Source organism: Melanotaenia boesemani, chromosome 20 (assembly GCF_017639745.1).
Source record: "Melanotaenia boesemani isolate fMelBoe1 chromosome 20, fMelBoe1.pri, whole genome shotgun sequence".
Taxonomy (NCBI): domain Eukaryota; kingdom Metazoa; phylum Chordata; class Actinopteri; order Atheriniformes; family Melanotaeniidae; genus Melanotaenia; species Melanotaenia boesemani.
In genome coordinates this window covers 29,265,187-29,288,201 of record NC_055701.1, presented here as the reverse complement: position 1 = coordinate 29,288,201, position 23,015 = coordinate 29,265,187, and the positions used below count along the sequence as shown (strand labels likewise).

Sequence of the window (23,015 nt, the reverse complement as noted above, 5' to 3'; positions counted from 1 at the left end):
TACATGAACTCTGAGATCTTCATCCTACATGAACTCTGAGATCTTCATCCTACCTGAACTCTGAGCTCTTCATGCTACCTGAACTCTGAGATCTTCATGCTACCTGAGCTCTGAGATCTTCATGCTACCTGAGCTCTGAGATCTTCATGCTACCTGAACTCTGAGATCTTCATGCTACCTGAACTCTGAGCTCTTCATGCTACCTGAACTCTGAGATCTTCATGCTACCTGAGCTCTGAGATCTTCATGCTACCTGAACTCTGAGATCTTCATGCTACCTGAACTCTGAGATCTTCATCCTACCTGAACTCTGAGATCTTCATCCTACCCGAACTCTGAGATCTTCATGCTACCCGAACTCTGAGATCTTCATCCTACATGAACTCTGAGATCTTCATCCTACCTGAACTCTGAGCTCTTCATGCTACCTGAACTCTGAGATCTTCATGCTACCTGAGCTCTGAGATCTTCATGCTACCTGAACTCTGAGATCTTCATGCTACATGAACTCGGAGATCTTCATCCTACCTGAACTCTGAGATCTTCATGCTACCCGAACTCTGAGATCTTCATGCTACCCGAACTCTGAGATCTTCATCCTACCTGAACTCTGAGATCTTCATCCTACCTGAACTCTGAGATCTCTCCAGCTGGTAGCTGCACCTTTTTTTCCTGACCTCTGGGAAGAAAAGGTATAGTTAGTTTTTCAGCCTTGGGACGCTGCTGGACAACCACAGCTCCCGAGTCCAGATGTTACTGTGCCATCAGTCCAGTCCAGAACGCAGAGTTTTAAGGTCAGAAAGTTACGTAATGCATCTTTAAGATGTTTCTTAAGGTCTAAAGATATTTTTCATATTTCAGGAAATCTTACCAAGTGTTTTCTCCTCATATTAAGAGTTATCGTAGCAGTGTGTGAATCAGAACGAGAAGGTGGTGTGAAAGGTAAAATTCTCAAGCAGAGCGTCAGTGAGATGATTTTACTTGATATGTGCGCAAAAACAATTTATATACTTTTTTTCTTAAATATTTGACTTTGTGTGACAAGAACAAAGATTTAGAACACACACACACACACACACACACACACACACACACACACACACACACACACACACACACACACAATGACATGAATTGAAGTGGGGAATCGTCTTTCAGAGGCTTGCTGTGTCTAAGTGCTTGATCAACAGGAGTTGGAAAATTACTCTGCAGAGTTTCTTACACAAACACACACAGAAGAAGACATCTCAGACACACACACACACGTGCTCTGTCTGAGGCAGGCTCCTCTTGTTTTGTTGTTGTTTTTCAGCTTTTTTTCTGTTTGAGCTGATCCGACGTGAAAGATGGAGAGCTCTTCACCAAACCATCCCTCAGTGTGTCTAAATGATGTTTTGGTTTGGGTGTGACTTTCACAGCTCAGCCAGAAATGAAGCTGCTGAAAAGCTCTGAATTAGCATCTGATCTGCGTGCACCTGGAAAAACACCAGTTAGTTTCCCCAAACGTTGCTCGACAACAGCAGCATCCTTTTAACACGGAAATGACAGGATTTAAAATAAAGACGCCAAATTCACAAGGCAGTGGCGAAATTCTTGTTGTATATGAGATTTGCTGAGACAGTGGAGAGTCTAAACACCAAGGCCCCCCAGCTCATTCTGACTGCCTGTTCAGAGAGGGGGGGCTTCAAATGACTTATCATGCTACTCACAGTTTCTTCTTCATTTCCCCAAAACAAACATTACTTTTAAAAACGGTGTAATACAGAATGAATAGACTAAATATCAAACTAATAATCAGGATTCAGGAGAGACCAGATGTTATAGCGTCATCACAACCAGACAAAACACATGCTGGTATGCTAACTTTCTCTACATACTACACTGGAAAGCCGGACTGTTTCATGCAGGCGTGAACTGTTTGTTCTGGCTCGCAGCTTTGGGGTCATGAGCTGTTTTATTTGTCCAGATTTTAGCAATAAAAGGAAGCCCAGCCACGGGCCTCTCGTCGATTCTTTGTCTTCATGGAAGACTTAAAATGTGTCAAATAAACATTAAACAAACAAAATACCAATCTGCAGCACCGGAAATGATTATGACCTGAAATGAGGCTCTTTTCTACAAAACCTTTCCATGAACTGAAGTTCAGGCTAAATAGTTGCACATGAGCATACAAACACCACAACAGGTACAGTCATCACCAACAACAGTCAAATAAAAATGATAATATAGAGTTAACCCAACATAACAATGGTCCTTTTCCAAGGGTCCAGTTCAGAAAAACCTTTTCTTTTCATCCTTCCCAACAGAATGCTGTCGTGTCTTTAACTTATTTTCTCTTGAAAGTTCAATTTGCATTCAAACATGTTGATTTCAAAATATAAATGACTTAAATGTCATCTTCCTTTTCACTGAGACCAACCTGAGAGAAGAGAAAAAAGATTGAACATCACTGTGTGTGTGTGTGTGTGTGTTTTATGCGCCACAATGAAATTTACTGTACATACGCAGATTAAAAAATGCATGAACATTATATTTTACCTTCAACATCGCAAATCTAATAGTTTCATTTTCAAAAGAGCTCCAATGCAGACGTGCAGGAATCAGGTGGTACGCATGCACACAGATCCTCACAGATCAGTTGGTTTTATTCTTTCTAGCAGCCTCACAGCTTGGTGTGCATGTGGTGCATTTAAGTGCTGCTGAAAAAGTGGGTCATTTGGTCCTTCATTGGATTTTCTTCTCCAGAAGATCTGTGCAAAATTACATTTAATACAAGTGATTTCATATTTTAAAAAGCTGTCTACAGAACTTAGAGTTGTTGCTTTAAAATGAAGTTGTCAACATTGAAAATGTACGTTCAAAGTCAATCATGGAGTATATCTCAGCTTTGGTAAAAAGCTGAAAACTTTACCAGGTTTGGACACTCGTGCTGCTATGAATGTAAGAATCTGATATCTCAGCTCAGACTCAGTGGTCCAGTTCTTGCCCTGAGTCTCTAACATTACACCGTTTGGGATAACTGGGCGTATTCTTTTAATCACAAAACCAAATCTAGCTAATCCTCTGAAAGTCTGAAAAATCAGCAGACTGATTTTCCATGGCGTGTGGATTGTAGCCGGTCCCAGGGTCACGCCAGGCCTGCTGGACGCCTGCAGCAGCGGCTCTAGGGACTAGTAATCATAGCTTATCATTGTGTATAAGCACCACTGATTAAACTCTTCGTTACTTCCGTGTTTCAGGCTAATCTTTATTTTATTGTCGTGTTTAAGTGTAAATGTGTGGCCTGTAACGTGATTTGTAGGCAGATACGATCGTTCTCATTAACATCGAGTATAATGGGCCAGATTAGCTGATGTCAGACGCGTTATGATTCTTACTTCATCTAGAACACAAGTGACATCACTCATACATGTAATGATTACGCTGTCTTCCAGCAGTTAGGTGCTGAATATACAACACCCCTCTTATTGATCTGCACCTTTCTAAATGCACTTGATTAATGGTGATGTACGTATTGATTGATATGTTACTTTACATGATGGATTATTGACACAACAGCTCCTCAGTGATTCCCTGGCATTTTTTCCCATCTGCTCTATGTATTTGCAGAGAATTCTGTCGGAGCATTCAGGACCCCGTTCGTCTGAACAAAAGCAATCATCACATGTGAACACTCTGCTGGTGGGCAGCCGGGGGGCCGCTCCTGAAGGCCCTCGCTCAGCCTTGTCCCCGCTAACTAATTCCCTTCTGGAGCAGCTGGAGGCTCGTATCAAGGAGCTGAAGGCCTGGCTGCGGGACACAGAGCTACTCATCTTCAACTCCTGCCTCAGACAAGACAAAGACGCCTCTGAGCAGCTCCAAAGTTTCAAGGTAGGACAAACAATCTCAGGTAGTTTGTTACGATCGTGTTTGCCTTCAGGTCGAGATGTTGGTGGCTTGTTAAAATCACTTCTGCTACTTCCACGCTTATAACTCCACTTGTTCCAACACGTTCACATGTGTAGTTAACATGTTCTCTCAAATGTAATTAGTTTAGTAATAAACATAAAATCTGATTATCTTAAACGTAATAATCAGATGATCTGCTAATTATTCGTTTAATAACACAAAGGCAGAAAACTCATTTCAATAAAGTTTATTTAAATATTTTGCATATCCTGAGTAATGAGTTATATTAGAGTTAATTAACATATTTAGGGGAAAATTGTTACTTAATGCATTAATCTAAAGTTTTATTTTAAGTTTTGGGTTAAATCAAAAATAAGTTAAAGCTCGGAGCAGCTGATGGGTCAGTGGATCGAATCCTGGCTTCCTCTGTGTCCTAGTGTCCTCCACCCGATGAACCACACATTCCTCTTCATGTGCCCATGGGGAAATAAATGCAGGTGGAAGTTAAAGGCACTTATTCTGAATTCACAAATAAAATAAAATAAAATAAAATAAAATAAAATATAAGCAGCTTACTGATACAGCTTGGAGTGTACACCAATGCACTTACAAAATTATTTGGGAAAATAACAAATGTGACAAACATCCTAAGTTCACACATGACAGTTAGAACACTACAATTTGAAATAATGATAAACGCAAACAGAAATCCATGTTTGCGAACAAGCTCACACCTTTTTACACTCTCAGAGCATCTTATCCCCCCACTGGTAAACCCTGCCTCCTAGCAGGAGCGCAGCTTCAACAGTGCACACACACACTGACAGTACACACACATCCACCTGCCCATTGGATTGCTGAAGGGCAGGTGGATGTGTCGGAACCTGCCCAGCACCGCCTCCACTGGGGCTAAAGGAGGAGGCAGGAGCCGATCCGTCGTTTCTACACCTGAAAGTTGTATACGTGCTCTGTTTAATCAGTAGGATAATGGTTCCCGTGCTGTGCACTACAATGTGCAGTTCTTCACTGGACAGGTGGAAATGCTGTAGGCCAGTGGTTCCCAACCTGTGATCCGGGACCCCCCCAGTAGTACATGCAGATCCATTGTGATTAATGTCCTTATTTTAAGAAGAAAAAAAAAAGTAAGGCTATATGTTGTTAATTTAACTTCGGCTTCATGGAAGAACAGGACTCAGCCAGAATACTGTATTTATGATGAGAAAGCAAAAGACCAAGCATGGTTTCAGCCTGGGGTCGGCAGGGGGTCCATGGCTTTTAGTGTTTGCATGAAGCGGGTCCCTAAGAAAAATAGTTGGGAACCACTGCTATAGGCTACCATTTTCTCTTTTGGAGGCTAAAAAAGTGGCTTCATATAACAGAATCTTGAACACAATAATGCTTCGCTAATGCAACTAAACACAGATGTTTAGCAGTTTTAAAAAAGTTTTATTCACTGTTTCTTAATGTCTTCATTGATTTCTTAACGTAGTTTAAATTTTTAAGTGTGCAAAGTAAAGAATTGTGCTACCAGGCATGGGCTGCTATTCACACTAAAACCCAGTAAAACCAATAAAACTTTAATGATGGGTATATATGTAGGCTACTTATTGAGAATTGTATTCATACCTTAGTCGGAGTCGGATCAGCAGCAACGAGGCTATTAAGGGCCTCTCTGATCCTCTTCAATGTTACGTTTTTGTGCACGCCTCTGACTCTGGGTTTTAAGCTGCCAAACATCACCTCTTTATTCTTTTCCACCTCACAAGGGAGGGTTTTGACCCCAACCTCCGAAAAGTTTCTTTTTTTGGCAGAGCTTCTCCTCTCCATGGTTTGACCTCATTGGGCGGGGCCTAAGGAATAATTAAGGGTGTAACATATAAATAACGATGGAGTTCAGCCGCTGCCTTTGTCAAGGCCTGATCATTCCTACGCTGGATCGGGCCGATATGAACATTTCACAACACATGTGGATCCAATCCAATGGCGTGAAGATGGAGCCTTGGTGGTGCTGAAGCACTTGCCTTTGCTGTCGGGGCTGAAAAAGTGCCCTTTTTATCAGAATTATTTATTATATGCTGTATGTGGCCCACTACTTTGACGCGATGACACACCCCTTGCACACGTACATGCACACATACATCCGTTTCATTCCTGTCGTTTCTTTGGAAACATGATCACGCAAAGCGGGCGCCAACGAGGCGCATTGTAAGCACGTGCACTGCAGCAGCTTGACCGTCGGCGAAGTTACCTCCCACCGCTCCACCTGCCACTACTCAGGTAACGCTTGACTATTCGAGGCACCTTTTGCACCTAAACTCAGCCTGATACAAACTATTCGTTCCTGTCGTAAAGTAGCCTGTCTGTCTCATTACAGCCTGAACGGCTGAGTCTGAATTAGCCGACTGCCTGCTTAACGAGCTTGGTGCTAGCCATGATCAGTGGTAGCTTGCCAGATGTCAGGCTAAGTGGTCGCTACAAAGGCAGGTATGTTTGGCTTTTTCTTCCGTGAAGTTTTCACGGCGTATTCATAAACCACATCGCACAGTGTTCTCCATCTCTTCTGTCGCAGATTGTAATAATTTGACCAATCATTTTTTTCTTTATTCCAAGCAGCATTATTCTAAGCAGTCTAAAACACTGTTAGCCTCGGCTTTTATCAACTGCAGCCTAGAAAAGAGAGATTAAAAAAGCAGAAGTTAAAGGAGCTACACCAGCAGTTCAGGGAAGCAGCTCTCTGCTGGCCTGGATGAAGCCACCAAGCAGCAAGGAGGATGAGGAGGAAGATGATGAAGGAGAAAGGTCAGAGCCAAGACCAGAGTCATGTTAACTGTTTAAGGCCTTTTAATAATTAATAATAAATAATAATTCCTTACATTTCTATAGTGCTGTTCTAGACACTCAAAGCGCTTTACAGTGGTTGGGGGACCTCAGCTTTTTAAAAATGAACTCTTCCACAAATTTTATTGAAGCCTGTAAACGTGTCCACTATGTGGTTTGGCAGCCAGATCTGGTTCAAGCTTCATTTGTACAGGACATTATTCTGTAGCCCCACAAGTAGAAGTTGTTTCCATGTTAGACCTTACAGATTTTCACAGTTGCCTTGTATTTATTGTATTTATTGTAGGCTAATAATGAAATGTTGACCATCATAAATAAACAATAAGAATTTGTCTGCAGAACACAGCTAGTGGTGAGGCATTGAAGTCAGACTATGGTGGTTGCAGACTGGTGTTAGTCTAGTGGTGTAATGCACTGACTTTTGTCACTAAGCAGTCTTACTCAAAAATGCATCACTCTGTTCTCCCTACTGTCCCACAGTAGACCATCTGCCAGCATGGAGGATGAGGAAGATAGGAAGAGCAGTGTCAGATCAGTACCAGGTTCATGTACAGTAACATACATTCATTCATTTTCTGAACCGCTTATTCCATATGGGTCGCGGGTAAGCTGAAGCCTATCACAGCATTAACAGGTGAGAGGCAGGTACACCTGGACAGGTCACCAGTCCATCGCAGGGCCAACACATAGGGGACAAACAACCATTCACACACACACACTTCTAGGGAGAATTTAGAGTCATCAATTAACCTAACATGCATGTCTTTGGACGGTGGGAGGAAGCCGGAGAACCCGGAGAGAACCCACGCATACACGGATAGAACATTCAAACTCCACACAGAAAGGCCACCACCCTCAAGGTTCAAACCTCCCCCCAGCTGAGATTCGAACCGGCAACCTTCTTGCTGTGAGGCTGCGATGCTAACCACCACTCCACCGTACAGTAACATGTTTCAATACATTTGCAAATACATAAAAGCCTGTAATGGTTTTTTTTCACACTGTAATTAAACACAGGTGGCGGTTCTACCTCTGCAAGGTGCCCTTTTTATAAACTGAGCATCTGCCCCTCAAAATGTCTGTGTACGCCACTGATCCAATTGTACGATCATTCCTGCAATCAGATGAGCTCATTTCCACATTCGTCTGATAAATGAGGCCCACTTTCACGTTGGAGAATCATAGAGGAGCTCTGATAAGACTTGCTCCTCTGGGGCCAAAAAGTTTAGAAGTTTCCTTTACTCATACAAATGTCCTGTAGTCAAGATTGAGCTTTTCTCCTTTACTCACACCACTTCCGTGCTCTTATGAAACTTAGCTCCTGGAGCATTTTGTCAGGCTGTTAAGTTGCAGAATAACAGCTCATCCAAATAACAGAAATATGATGCTGACCCAATATATCGTCACTACCTGCAGCTCACTCCAGGAAAGAGCTGCTTTCTGTTACTGTGACACAAGGCTACTTATTATTATGAATTGAATGGTTTCCTTTCTAACTTTAAAGGCTAATGCACTGAAATGCATAAAAAGGCCAAAAATAGAACTGCTGAGCACCTGGCAGTGGACCAGGAGGTTCTGTCCATCCTGAAACCAGCTACTGGTGTGATTAATGACAAGCCTATACTGGTAACTGACAGTCATGTCAAGTACACAGTTTGAACTTTGCTTATTTCAAATGCAGCAATAACTTCAGCAAAACAAAGTAAATAATGCAGTGTTTCTGTAAAAGATTCTGCTTTCTGAAAGGGAAAATCAAATGAATGTCCATTTAGGCGGGAGACCTCCACTAACAGTCCTCAATCCTTCAGGTGTTAGATGTTTCCCTGCTCCAACATGCCTGATTCAAATTAAATGGATCTCCTAAACAGCTAGTCACTGATCCATTGGTTTCAATCAGGTGTGCTGAAGCAAGGAAAATCTATACCCTGCAGGACAGTGGCCCTCAAGGATCAAAACTGGACATTCTCAATTTAGACCAACCACAACGTGTGTTCCTTTCCAGCTCAAACCAGTCGTGGTAATTCTTGAGAATGTAATAATATTATCCATTTTCTAAACTTAGCTTCCTAACTTTTGCTGTCACGTCTTTCATAAAGTGTCAGCCAATCAACACAAAGCATTTAAAAGAAAAAATCAGCTCTCTCCGTTGACACTAAGGATAGCAATGCATCGTCTTAATGAGGCCAAATGAAAGCAGCAGTGAATGTATGGATGAAACAGCAGTTAGCCTTAAAAGCCATGGGATGTTAACAGGATATTAATCAGCACATGTCACAAGCCAACTGCTAGCTGCGCTGATTAGCCTAGCCCTGTCGTGTGACTGACAATCAGCAGCACACAAATACACACTCACAAAAGTCTGCCTGCTGAAATAGGCACACACAGAATAAAAGTACATCAGGTCATGTGAAGTGTTTTTGTGGGTCTTGACATGCAGACAGTTAACTTTGCATACACACAGAAATATTCTGATGAGTTATACACATAGTTAGCGTAAGAAAAAAAGTTAAAGTGGTTTTCTAGACAAAAGAAACATGCATTTTAGACCATCTTTAAGGTTGTTAAATACATTTAAAAATCATTTTGTTACAGCATGGCTAGCAGTGCAGTGATGATGATGTTAGCAACTACTGATTAGCTTCATTAGCTGTTTTGATAAACAGCTTCATAGATCAGGCTGAAGATACTTTAGAATCTAGTATACCACATACGAGCTGTAGTATACCGCATTCAGGGTTTAGTAACGCTGTACTATTTGCTTGTGTGTTTGTGTTTTAAACTTGTTTTTGGATGTGATTTATTTATCAAGTAATCATCTAGCTGCCTGTACCAGCTGATCCTGCATATCTGTCCCAAAACTTCATACAATTCTAAATATTAAATATACATTGACAAACCACTTCATCAGGACCACCTTCTGGTACTGGGCCGGACCCCTTTTTCCTCCAGAACCACCCTAATTCTTGGTGTGATAGATTCAACAAGGTGTGTAAGTAATAATAAAGTATTACTGCTGACGTTTGATAGTCTGATGCAGACCAGATTCCTGGAAAAAAACAGAAACAAAAAAGAAATAAAGAAAATAAAAATGTCCCCATGCCCAGTAAGTCAGTAAATCTAAAAGTAATGTATTTTTTTTGTGACATCATCAAATCTTGAAACACCAGTCAAGTTGCAGTTTGTCTAATATTGATGTGATCATAAAACGCCATCAGCAGTGTGTACTAACAAACATTTTATACATACATACACACACAGGCTGCATAATGATGAAACCGTGTGAAATGAGACTTGATCCGAAGAAAGTGAGCCTCTTACTTTTGATCATTGTCACAACTCTCAGTGGGAAGCCATTGATTTCTGGCAGAAAGAGGCCGTGAGCTTCTGGAGAAATGATGATTGGAAATATTGATAGCAGTCATTTATATGGAGAGAGACAGAAGGGGCTCCATCTAAAGAAACGTCGACTCCATTTGAGCGATCATTTGTCTGTTTTTGGCGTTTGGATTCGTGAATGGGTTCGATTTCTGTGCCACAGTTTATTACTGTATGCCTGTATGAGAAAGCAGCAGGGGTTGACAGGGCTTGCTAACACATGCACACACGTACGCACACACGCACGCACTCACGCACACACACACACACACACACACACACACACAAACACAGACATACACACACAATTGAACTCATTTATCAATTTCTAAAGCACATATTTATGTCCAAAAATAAATAGTGCCACTTAAATGACAAACACTTCTAAATTAGGACCAACACTCACTAAAACATTCAGTCTTCTTTTCATAATGTTCAAAGATCAATCTGTCCAAACTGCTCACTTAAACTTCAAGGTTTCCAGCCATGGAAATTTTGTTTTGACTGGTCCTTTACAGAGTTTGAAAAATGATCATAAATTAAGACAGATTTTGACCCTGCTTCATTTCTACATTTATTTCCTTCATGTAACAGAGAAACTCCCACAAGTTAAACCAGGATAACCAAACATAGAGAAATATGTTACAAAGGCTCTGAAGAAACATGCTATTCAAGTAACGTTAAGACTACAAACAAGCCATGATTAAAACACTGCAAAGCACCGTGCCACACTGATTCTCTTCACTCTGAAACAGAATAATTCAAGTCTTCAACGCCTGTAATTCTCTTATAAATAGACCTCGCCTTTGCAAACCGTGTTGCCAGGAAATAATGTCCTATATTACCTAGCAGCTAAAAAGTCATACTAATGAATATTGTTGACATTTTGTTCTAAGAGTTGGTTAAACTAGCCTCCCTCCTTAATTTGATCTACAGGACAAATCTCAGGAATATAATCTCAACTTTTGTGTTGCTTAATGACACAAAAAGAAAACTGTGCTGCTGGTAATGTTGGACCTTACTGTAGCATTTGACACCATGGGCAGTTCCATCTTCCTGACCCACCTGGCCCAGCAGGTGGGCCGTTGCAGTGGTTCAGGTCATACCTAACGATAGAACTCTCTCCGTAATGATCAATGATCTTTCCTCACCTCCAGCTCCACTGTCCTCTGGTGTTCCACAAGGTTCCATTCTGGGCCCTCTTTTATTGTCCGTGTACATGCTGCCCTTAGGTTCTGTAATATCCTGTCATAATGTCTCATTACAAATCTATCTGCCGGTTGCCCAGAACTCTCCAGACGCACATCTAAACATGTCTGCATGACATCATTAAACAGTGGCTGTCACAGAATGTCCTCTTGTCTGAATGAGTCTGGGGACAGGTGTCTCCATGCCCAGGTCCCCCACTGATTGCAGCCAAAGAGCCACCATTCTCCCCAAAAAACACCCAAGCGTCACACACCGGATTGCATGGCAGGCACAACAAGTGAGCCCAAAACCCAAAGCCTTCTGGCCCTCGGTCTGGAACTCTGAGATCTTTAAGATCCAACAGAGCTTGGTCATTTTTACAAGCTGCTGTGAACCTGTGATCCCTGATCGGCCAAAATGAAGTTCCACCGAGTGGAAAATAAGACAGTCCGTCATATTTTCATTACAAATAATTTATTGTGTTGTCACCTCATTTAAATGAAAGAGAGTGTATCATAGGAAGACTTCATATCTGCCTCAAGAATTGAAGGATTTTGTATTTTATACTTTCCTCATTTTGCTTTCTCACTTACAGCCAGTGTCCGTTCTGTTGTCTTGGAAATGCTGTTAGACTTCATCACCATTTTAACTCTTTTTAACTCCTTATCATTTTAACACCATTTTCTCCATGAAGCCCCCTCCTCTCCACCTGTCTTTCTGTCCCTGGCTCTTAATTGAATTAGTGCTCTAGTAAGACATAGCAAGAGCCAGACATTCCTTAGGCGGGCCCTGAGCTTCTGATGACTCACTATTGTAGTGGAAAAGCTCCAGCGGACACACACAGCAAGAATTAATGGACTGAACCTGACACAGATACACTCCTGTTCTCGCATATGCACAGTGGGACTGAAAACAAGAATAAATACACACCTGCTCTCTGTGTATGCAGCTATGCAGACCTTAATGAATGGTCTGTACTTATGAATGAATCCTACATGTGGACAGCATTTCTAAAAAGCAAAATGTTCCCTGTCTGTCGTTTTACTGGATCTTCTTGATTTGTTGAATTTATCTGATTTTTTAAATTGTCAGTGCAGACCAGTCAGATGAACTGGATTCACTAACATGGAAGACACGCGAGTCATTATCAAAAAATAGTGTTATAAAAACTGTACACAATATTATAACCGCTCAATATTTCAGAATGGCCTTCATTCCTTGTGTTTACAAGGTGGTGGAAACCTTCCTCTGAGGTTTTCTCCATATTGACATGACAGCATCACACAGTTGCTGCAGGTTTGTCGGCTGCATCCATGATGAGAATCTCCCGTTCCACCACATACCAAAGCTGCTCTACTGGACTGAGATCTGGTGGCTGTGGAGACCGTTGGAGTCCAGTGAACTCATCGTCATGTTCTAGAAAGCAGGTGGAGATGATCTGAGCTTTGTGACATGGTGCATTATCCTGCTGGAAGTAGCATCAGAAGATGCTCCACTGTGGTCATAAAGGGATGGACATGGTCAGCAACAATACTCAGGTAGGCTGTGCTGGTTAAACCAGGCCACGTTGGTACTAAGTGGCCCAAAGTGGGCCAAGAAAATCTCCCCCCACCATTACACCAGCAGCAGCCTGAAGCTTTGATCCAAGGCAGGATGGATCCATGTTTTCATGATGTTTCCAGTAGATTCTGAGCCGAGCATCTGAATGTGGAGCTGAAATGGAGACTCATCAGACCAGCAACGTTTCTCCATCTTCTATTGTCCAGTGTTGGTGAGTGTGTGTGTGTGTGAATTGTAGCCTCAGTTTCCTGTTCTTAGCTGGCAGGAGACACCCGGTGTGTCTTCTGCTGCATCCTGGTCCAGACAACTGCTGCTCTGGATATTTTCTCTTCTTCAGACCATCTCTGGAAACCCTGGAGAAGGTCGTGGATGAAAATCCCAGTAAATACTCAGACCAGCAACCATGCCACGCTCATCCCCTTTCTTCCTCATCCTGATGGCTTGGTTTAACCAAACTCACAATCACAATTGGTGAGTTTAGCTTTCGTTGTCAAGTACACATCACACACCATCAGTCATTGTGGTTTCCCTGTACATAAGAAACTAAAACTGCAGTGTTCCAGACACTGATAATCTTTCAGTCCTGTAATCTTTCTAGAAACTGTAAGCTGACATATCTGGAGGCATTAACTTGTTTCATTTTTAAGCAGCTGCAAAGAGCACGAGGAACAGAGTAAGAATGTCTTAACTTTGCATTAATTCCATAAAACCCTATAAAAGCAAGACTTGGATGATATTTATTCTGGATTCTTCTCTTATGAAGATGTTAATTAATTATTTATAACTTTGTCTGCTGCAGGTTCTGCTCAGCTTTGTTATGAGTGTGAGCATTCACCTCAGTCTTTTTCTCCTCTGTCTCTTTCCACTGACATGAATCTTTTTTTTTTTTTTTTTATCAATCACGATCTTTGCCCTTGGGCACGATAGTCCTCCTCATTATTTGCAACACATACCTCCCTTATTCAGCTGTTCTCTCTTTCAGCCCCACAACCCCCTACAGAGTGTATCACCAGTCTGGCCTTCCTTTATCTTGTATAACTTGTGACCTCAGCCCACCTCATGTTGTTCATAGACCTACACACGTTGCCTCCTATCCTACAGCAAGACCCAGTTGTGGATTCTCCTCCATTAAAAACTACTTTTACTTACTTTCACATTTGTATTTAATGCTCAGAATGAAATATTGACGAGTAGACTTAAGATTAGTGTGAGGTTGGAAAACTAATTCCAGTTTTTTCCTTGTGTGATTCCTCACTGGTAACATAAGTTGTACAGTTTGGCCAGAAAATCAGCTGTAAACACATTTTCTGAGAGTTTTCTAGGATTTCTGGGTTTATTTCTCTCACTGTACCCTGATTTCAGACTTTCCCAAAGACACCACTGTGACTGGAACTGTAGGCTGGTTTATGTGTTTTTAACATTCATCACAAGCACTTATATTTTATTCAGACTGCAGCTGAAGTACACTAAGAGAAAACATGTATAATGACAACTATAGAGTTGATTAAAAATAAAATAAAGTGGGCAGCTGCCCAGAAGTCCAGACCTGTAGGGCTGTGAGGAGCACGGTTGCTTTTAGCCCCAGGCAGCACGAGTGGAGTAATCAAGTCCTGACATTTTGTGGCAGTCACAGGTGGGTTTGTTGCAGGAACTGGAAAACTGGAAGCAAACACTGGTTCTGCTGCCAAGTGAAATATTCCAATTTGGTTTCAAAAACTCAAAAAATTTCTCATATTAACATTTTTGCACAGTCAGATTTTTTGGATTTCGGCCACACAATTTGCAGCCACCATAAACATGAAGAATATCTCCTGAAAGTTGACAAACAGGCTGGATTTAAACTCTTCTCTTGTCCTCTGATTCCATGATGTTAGGCTTAGGAGCTGTGTTTAGACCAGGCCACTGCTGCAGGACTCAAGATGGCTTTTGTCTGTCTCAACATTTTAGTTCTTGTCATGCTCTGGGATGAATCTTTGGACTAATCGTAGCCCTCTTTGCATTGGGTCTACATTAGAAAACTTTTGGCACAATGCTTGAATATGGATGATGTGACCATTGACTCTCTGCACTGATATTATTTCCATAAACAGTGTAATGGAGTAAACTTTTTGCCCCCCACCCCCCTGCAGAATCTCTCAGGCAGCTAATAGAAGGTGACAGCGAAGCTCTGATATCGATACCTGCTGCATGATGAGGATTAAAGATCCTCCGACTCCCTGCCAAGAACACAGGCTGCTGTTTGTGTGAGAGCATCTTTTGATTATGCCCGTCTCTGTGTGTGTGTTTATGTCTTGGTTTTACGTGTGCGTGTTCGTTTGGTGTTTTTGAAGAGGTGTTTTCTTGTTAAGAGTTGCTCATTAGGGGTTGAAGGGAAGCCAACAGGTGAGGCGCTGCCATGGCAACGGCATCAACAAACAGATCAGACTTTCATCTTCATCTGCTCGAGAGGAGAATAAAACACCCATCTCTTTCATCAGCTAACGGGAGAAGAGACAGAAAGAGAAAAATAAAAAATATTATTTCTATGTGGACACAGAAACAGGAAAGCTCAGACAAAAAGAAGAAGCAGCAAAAAGAGGAGAAAGCCATCTGTGTCACGGGGAATTTAGGAAAAGTGGGAGGATGGCACAGCGAAATATGGCAAAGGTAAAGAAGAACAGCGCCAGCATTAAATCCAGCCGATACAGTTCATTATCCCGCAGAGCGAATGTCCTGTGGTAAAAAGAAATGTGCACTGGATGTCAGAAGGCCACTCAGGAAATGCAGAAACACTATGGTCCAGTTTTGTTTTGTTGCACGTTTTGAATGTTTGCATTTTGGACTTAATTTCAGATCCTGGTAAAACCGTAAACATATAGCAGTTTGTCACATCTTCTGCTGATAGTAGGGTAGATTTATTTTAACTTCTGCATGTTGTTAAAGCTCTAAAACATGCAACATGTTAGCATCCACAGGAATGAGCAAAGGTGGGCTCCGGGCAGGCATCCCTGATCAGCTATCTCTGTTAGTTAATGTGATTTATATTCAGATTTGAGTCAAATTGAATGAGAGCTACAGTATGAGATTAGAAGTTTACACTTTCAGCTGCCTAGACTGAAGGATTTATACAAGGACGATTGTAAAGATGTACAAGATTAATAAATGATGCTGTAAATATGCCAGACCAGGTGTAATCCCTAAAATGGGACTATCACATGTCAGCAAAGAGCTTGTAAATTATTCACCAACTTTCCAACAACACATTGGCTAATCCGGTGTTTTCGCTTTTGTTACTTTCAGAGACGCAAAAGACTTTAAGGTAAAATGTTCTTTTGTACAGATCTGATGAGCCGACATGAGGAAAAACAGAAAACGAAAAATGAACATTGAGTTTATTTAAAGAAAAAAAATAAATACTTCAACAAATGAATTAGAAATATTTGACCAAGACCCCAAACATTTTTCAGGCATCAGCCCCATGGCCAGGGATACCTTGATACGCTGCCAGCCATGGCGGTTCTTGTCTGTAATTTACAATGTTTTACAAAACACTTATAAAACTTACATACGCTGAATATCTCCTTCTGTTGTCTCCATGTTTGCTGTGTATTAACTGCGGATGCGCCACCCGTCTCTCTTAATACCAATACGACAAAAGATATGATGATGCCTTCAAGGCACCTTCAAAATACTGATGCAGAGGAGATAAACTATGTAAAAACTGATGTAACCGTCGGTTTTACCAACGCCGACACACTAAGAAAGATACATTGTGCATGGAGCTGTATCCGATGCAAACTGAAGCAACCGGTGCAGTCGCATCGGGGAGGTCTGTCTCGGACCACCGATACAACTCGATGAATCTCTCCATCCCTAGGAGGCAGAAGAAGAGTCAGAAAAAAGTGCATAAAAATGGCATATGCTAAAATAAAGCAAGAAATGAGAGAGGAAATGCTGAAAACAGAAAAGAATAAAGTCTGACTAGAAGTATGCATAGAGATAGAGAAAGAAAAGAACCATCTGAAAGTAGAAAAGATGAATACACAGAGAAATGCAGAGAGACAGGAAAGAAATTGGAATTATTGATGGAGGTGTTTTAACCAGCTGCAGCGTGTTTGGTCTTTTGCATGAGTAAGAACAGTAAACGCTCAAAGACTTCATATATTCTTCATTTGTTTACCACTGCTGAATCTTTTAAAGCTTTCATCCCTGAAATGTCTCCCCTTTCAAGCAGGCAAAAGGACTTTTAGATGATAAGTGACAATGATCAATAAGACCAGTGATGTCAGCAGTAATCTGCTGGGACTTCCAGGTGAGCGTTTTAAAACGTTTTTTAGACAGAAGTGATTTTTTTGTCCAAACAGTTGGGACCCCTGTTTGTTTCCACAGTTTAATGGCTGACCTGTAGGATGTCTGAGCAGGGTCTGCTTATCTTCACATTTAATATGATTAACTGGTTAGTGTTAAGATGACCAGTGTTAGCAGCTGTGCGATAAGAGTTAAAAAAAAAGTGTGCTTTTTCTCAGGGCTGCCACTTATTCAAAATATTTAATGGTGATTAATCACAGATTTTTTTTTTATCTGTTTCTAAATGTACCATGACAGGAAATTTACCAACTTACTTGCTGTTATAGAATACTTAACTGAATTTTAATGACTTTAAACACACACATAAGCACACACAATCCCTTTACAGACACACTCTCATAGCGCCTCTGACAGCTTCACCTTCATCTAGAAACAAACATATAAACAGGAGTAAATAACACTGCTGTACGCTCCGTGTAGGTCTGCGGAGGCTCAACGTGCACCTCTTCCATACCCAACGTGCACCCCTGCTTGCAACGCGGTTAAGAACTCCCTTGTGATCGGTTGGTTTGTGATTACATGTTTCAGGATTTCTGGAGCTTCTTGCTGAATTTGTGTGGTTACCATGGAAGAGAAACTGGAACACAATGCCGTAACCCTACGCTTGAGAGAAAGAGCACATTAATAAATAAATCCAGCTTTAGCTGTTCCTAGGACTGCTCTCTTCTAGATGGAGATGTCTGATGGTTTTCCAGGTATCTGGTGGAGCCACTTCTCCAGTGCCAGGGACACGGCCCCCAGTGCTCCAATAAACATTTCATCCAGGCTTTCTCCAGTTCTTCCTTGAGTCCTTGGTATTTCTCCAGGTTCTCCTGTTCCTTCTTCCTGATATTTCCATGGTTGGGGATGCTACATCCATCACTACGGCTTTCCTTTGCTGCTTCTCCATGATCACAATGTCCGGTTGGTTGGCCTCCACCATGTTGTCGGTCTGTATCTGGAAGTCTCACAAGATCTTAGTCCTCTCATTCTCCACCACTTTGAGAGGTGTTTTCCATTGTGACCGAGGGGTCTCTAGTCCATATTCTGCTCAGATGTTTCTGGACACTATGCCGGATACTTGGTTATGGTGTTCCATGTATTCTTGGCCTGCTAGTATCTTGCACCCTGCTGTGAGGTGCTGGATTGTTTCAGGGGCCACTCTGTACAGCCTGGTGTGGTAGACCCTGCCTGGTGTGATATATCTGGGGTCCTGCCTAGTGTGGTAGACCTGGGTCCTGCCTTGTGTGGTAGATCTGGGGCCCTGCCTGGTGTGATAGATTTGGGGTCCTTTGTGCTTAGCATACAGTCTCTGGATGCTAGATTTGGAGGGGAACCCTCCATGCATGTTGAACAGCTTCCATGTTTTAACATCTGTGGTAGGAACTTCCTCCCTTGGCCAGCTCATAATGCTAGCAGGGTATCTGGTCACTGGCAGGGCATAGCTGTTAATTGCCTGGATCTTGTTCTTACCATTGAGCTGACTTCTCAGGACTTGCCTCACTAGTTGCAGATATGTGGTTGTGGCAGCTTTCCTTGTGCCTCCTTCATGATTGCCATTTGCTTGTGGTATTCCAAGTTACTTGTAGCTCTCCTCAACATCTGCTATTCTGCCCTCTGGAAATGCAATGCCCTCTGTCTGGACTACCTTCCCTTCCCTTCTGTAGCCTCTGTTCCTTTGACCCTTCTACTATTATTTATTATTATTCATTTATTTTTTAAACAATTAAATGCTGTGATGGGGTTTTGATAGATTTTAAAACGAATGTATTACATGAAGTGAGTGGCACGAGTCCAGAATTCATCTGGAGAAACTCTCTCGTTTTGACCATCGGACATTGTTTGAGATAAGACTTAAATGAGCTGGACTGTTATCCAGGTCTGAGCAGACTTGTTGACCAGCCCTAGTTACCATGGTAACTCAGTTGGGTCTCATTTAAGCTTGATGATGGAATGAAACTCTTACTTTGATGAGCCAGATATACTAACATAAATTAGACTTTCTCTTAATCCTGTGTCATTGGATACCATTCATTCGTTCGTTCGTTCGTTCGTTCGTTCATTCATGTACACTAATTTGCTGTCTCAATAATCCTAAGACAAGACATTAAAAATATGTTAATGTTAGAAGTTTTACAAGCACAACAGATAAATTCCCAACAATCATCAATAACTAATATCAGTATTTGACCAAGTATTTGTTGAGTCTAAGTAAACTGGACCCAGTCCCTAAGTGCTGACTGAATTCAGTACAGTTTTATTTATATGCCACCCTTTCACAATGTCATTTCTGGGCTTTACAGGTTAAATCAATTCAAGCCGATTCATTGTGACCCCCCCCCCCCCCCCCCCCCCCCCCCCCCCACACACACACACACACACACACACACACACACACAGCTCAGGCCTCCGCATGTACAGCTCTGTGGAAAGCAATGGATTTCACTGAGCTTTACTTTTCCCAGACAAAATAATACTGAACATATTGGATGATTTTCCCTCAGATTATTGATCGTTTTAATCAGTTCACTTGTCCTGTCTATTTAAAAAGGCCATCTGAACCCGAACTTGGGAATCTAACCTTAAAGGATTGTGGATTTTCTACTTTTGAACCTGTAGGGAGGACACTATAATCATTCTTTCTTAATGCTCAGCGAGGTGCCCTTGACCAGAGCTTGGCAGCAGAATGTGGTTTCATGGATCTGTGAGTTCAGCTGGACAGAAGCAGGAAATGAAACTGGTGTCAGATGGAAAGTTTTAGGAGCAAAGGAGGGTTTGAGGAAGGGATGTAAAAACTGACAGAAATGTCAGATGGGGCAAGAAAAGGGAGAGGAAAAGAGGGAAAGACGAGGACTCATGCTAAGTCCGAAGTCTGGCTAGCTTCAGGCTGTTAGCAGCAGCAGAGGGAGGATGTGTGGGAACAAACTGCCGACAGGAATTCATTAGGCTCATTGTGCGATAACGAGTGCTTGTGGTTTTAATTGACTTAATCAACAAATAGAATTAATCAGAGATTTCTAATTAATGGTAATTGATTGAAATTTCCACTGTGTCACCAAACACGTCTCCCTCTCTCTTTCTTTGCTTTTCTCTTTATATTTTTCTCACCTCCTTTACAGTTTGTCCTTGCCATGTTTCTCCTCATCCTTGATCTTCTTTCTCTGTTAATTCCTGCCTTAGAATTCTTCTTTTTTACTTTTCTTTTGCAGACTTTTGTATTTTTATTCTTCTTGCCCTCTCCCTTTTCATTTTAAATGTTTACTTTTCAGTCTCACCGTCATTTATATCCGGAAAAATGTTGCATCTCAAGCATGGATCAGCTGGACAGATGGATCGAAGCTGTTTTTTAAGAGACAATGTGATGAAATAAATGAAAGTTTAGTTTGAGCCCAACTGCATGACTATTTTTCATTTCACACTGCATGATGGTCACATTGTAGTCATCCATCAGTAACAACAGGAAATCCTACAAGACTTACAATGAACCAACATGAACTGTTTTCTCTTTCTTGTTACCATGTCAGCGAGCCTCAGCAGCTTTTAAACACCAGTATATCACACCTCCCTCCCCTCATCATCTGAAACAGAAGAACCTGGCCTCTAGTTCTACCTGTCCATACTCTGGTTTCACTGTTTTGGATTAATTGGATGAGTTACTTCCACTCTTAATAGGATACAATAGAGTCACTGGAAACAGTAGAGGCCATTAAAGGGTTAAAACTGTTTGCTCTCATTAGAGGACAATAAAAAAGCATCTCTTAGATTAATCTTTTTATTAACACCGCTGAATCATTTGGATTTCAGTAGCCGTTTCGTATCGTTTCAGTAAAACTCCAATGTCACCTGTTTCTGTCGTCCTCATTTCAAAGCACCGGCAGCCTCTATCCTGTCTTTCCCTCTCTCCTTTTCCTCCTTCCATCCGTCTCTTCATGGCAGGTTTTGGTAATTAGATTGTCGAGATGAGGAGGTGGAGGAGAGTTAAGAGGATTTTGTGTTTAGGAGACCAAGATTTAAGAATGAGGGATACAGAAGTTGAAGGAGGGGGAGTGAGAGATCAGGCGTGACAGGGACAAGAAGCTGGAGAAAGGGATAGAGAGGAGGATAAGCAAGGAGATCTTTTCCTTTTTGTCTGCCATGAATGGGCTGCCCTTCCCGATGTAGGATGCTGAGTGAGGGACAGCAACATGAAGCAACAGAGAGAGAAAACAAATGACATCAGTGGCTCTATTTGTCTCTCTGCTGTTGGTCACCCAGGTAGAAAGTCCTACACAGACGAGCAGGACAAAGGCTCCTGTGAGTAATTACGCTCTGACATAATAACTAATGAATAACTAAGAATGGTGCTGTTCTTTAATGGGACATCCCAGCCACACAGAGGAAACGGATATTTATTCACTTGTCTGTTCTTTTGGTTTACCACCATTGTAATCTGTTTTTGTCTATGATGACACGTCAAACACTTTGGCATCTTTTTCTTCTTTTTCTTCTTTAACAAGAATGTATTGTGTTTAGAGGATTGTTTCAATCCAAAAGCTCACAGGTACAGCAGCAGCATTAGCTCTAGCATGGCACCGGTACACTTGACAACCACTCCTTCCATCTTATTCTTCATTATGAACAAAAAACTTTACATTATTCATCCATCCAGCCATGTTGTCAGTCAACCTACGTTTATCCAATCCTCGTGGACTCTGCACATCTTTGCAATTTTGTCCAGTTATCCAAACTGCATCACTCATCCGCCTTACCTGTTACGTCATTAACTTGTGTTTTTGATTATGAGCATGAAGATGTGTAAAAGAAATGTCTCATATCTGCTGTTCAGGACACTTTGCCAGTGTTTTGAATGAGAGTAGAGTAAACATTTTTCTCAAGTGAAACACTAGCAGAAAATGTCTGAAATGTAAAATGAGACAAATCACCCTGATGGAGTTTAGAACATTCTGCTGTAGAAAGAATCAGAATAGCTGCAGTTTTAATTAACAATGTTTATAATAAATCATAGTTTACATCAATTTCTGGTGTGTTTGCACTGTGTGCTTGTACACAGTACAAAACACAAGAGCAGTACACAGTGCTGTACTTGTAGTGTGCTGGCTGCAGACAGTTGAGATGACTCAGAAGTTCACTAGATGGCTTCATGCTGCATCTAGTAGATACTCCTACTGCTGCTTCTTCATTACAGGGACTCTATACCACAACCATATTTTCTAATTCAGCTTTTCCTGCCGACAGTATTCTATAAAAATGGTGAAAAAAAAAATTTTTTTCTTTTTTTTTAGACAGAATACTTTTTTCAAATCAAATTGTATTTATTTATTTATAGAGCAACACAAAGAGCTTTACATAATAAAACTATTTATGCTTATTAAAATAAAACAAGCAATTTAAAAAGTATTGTAGTTTCTCTTTCACACAGTAACACATGCATAAACACACATACAAACATACACAGACACACACACACACACACACACACACACACACACACACACACACATACAGGGTGAATGCTGCAGCTGCAACCCTGCAGACTGAGCAGGCAGAGCTGGCAGTCTCGTGGATCCCCAAGAGGAAAACATGAGGAAAACACTGGAGTTTAAAATTTTCTAAAAGTTATGAAAGTTAAAACGGATCAAATAAACCTAAAAAACCAATGCCGTGTCTCCTGATGACATCCGAAAGGGGCAACATGTACACATTAAAAAGAAGTGGGCCTAAAATCGATCCTTGGGGAACCCCACATTTTATTTCACGGATTCTCGAAGACCAGGGATCCATACTTAGAAATTCTCCTCCCCTGACTTTCCCCTGGTCTTTTGCTCGACATCAACCTCATG

At 41.4% G+C, this 23,015-nt stretch overlaps 1 protein-coding gene across 1 annotated transcript in view; it reads left to right on the top strand.

Moving 5' to 3' along the window:
• akap6 (A kinase (PRKA) anchor protein 6) overlaps positions 1-23,015 on the top strand; it is a 315,131-nt gene that overhangs the window by 258,768 nt on the left and 33,348 nt on the right. The window contains exon 17 of the mRNA XM_041971385.1: positions 3,610-3,870. Coding sequence (XP_041827319.1) covers positions 3,610-3,870 — 261 coding nt within the window. The remainder of the gene's footprint in view (positions 1-3,609; positions 3,871-23,015) is intronic.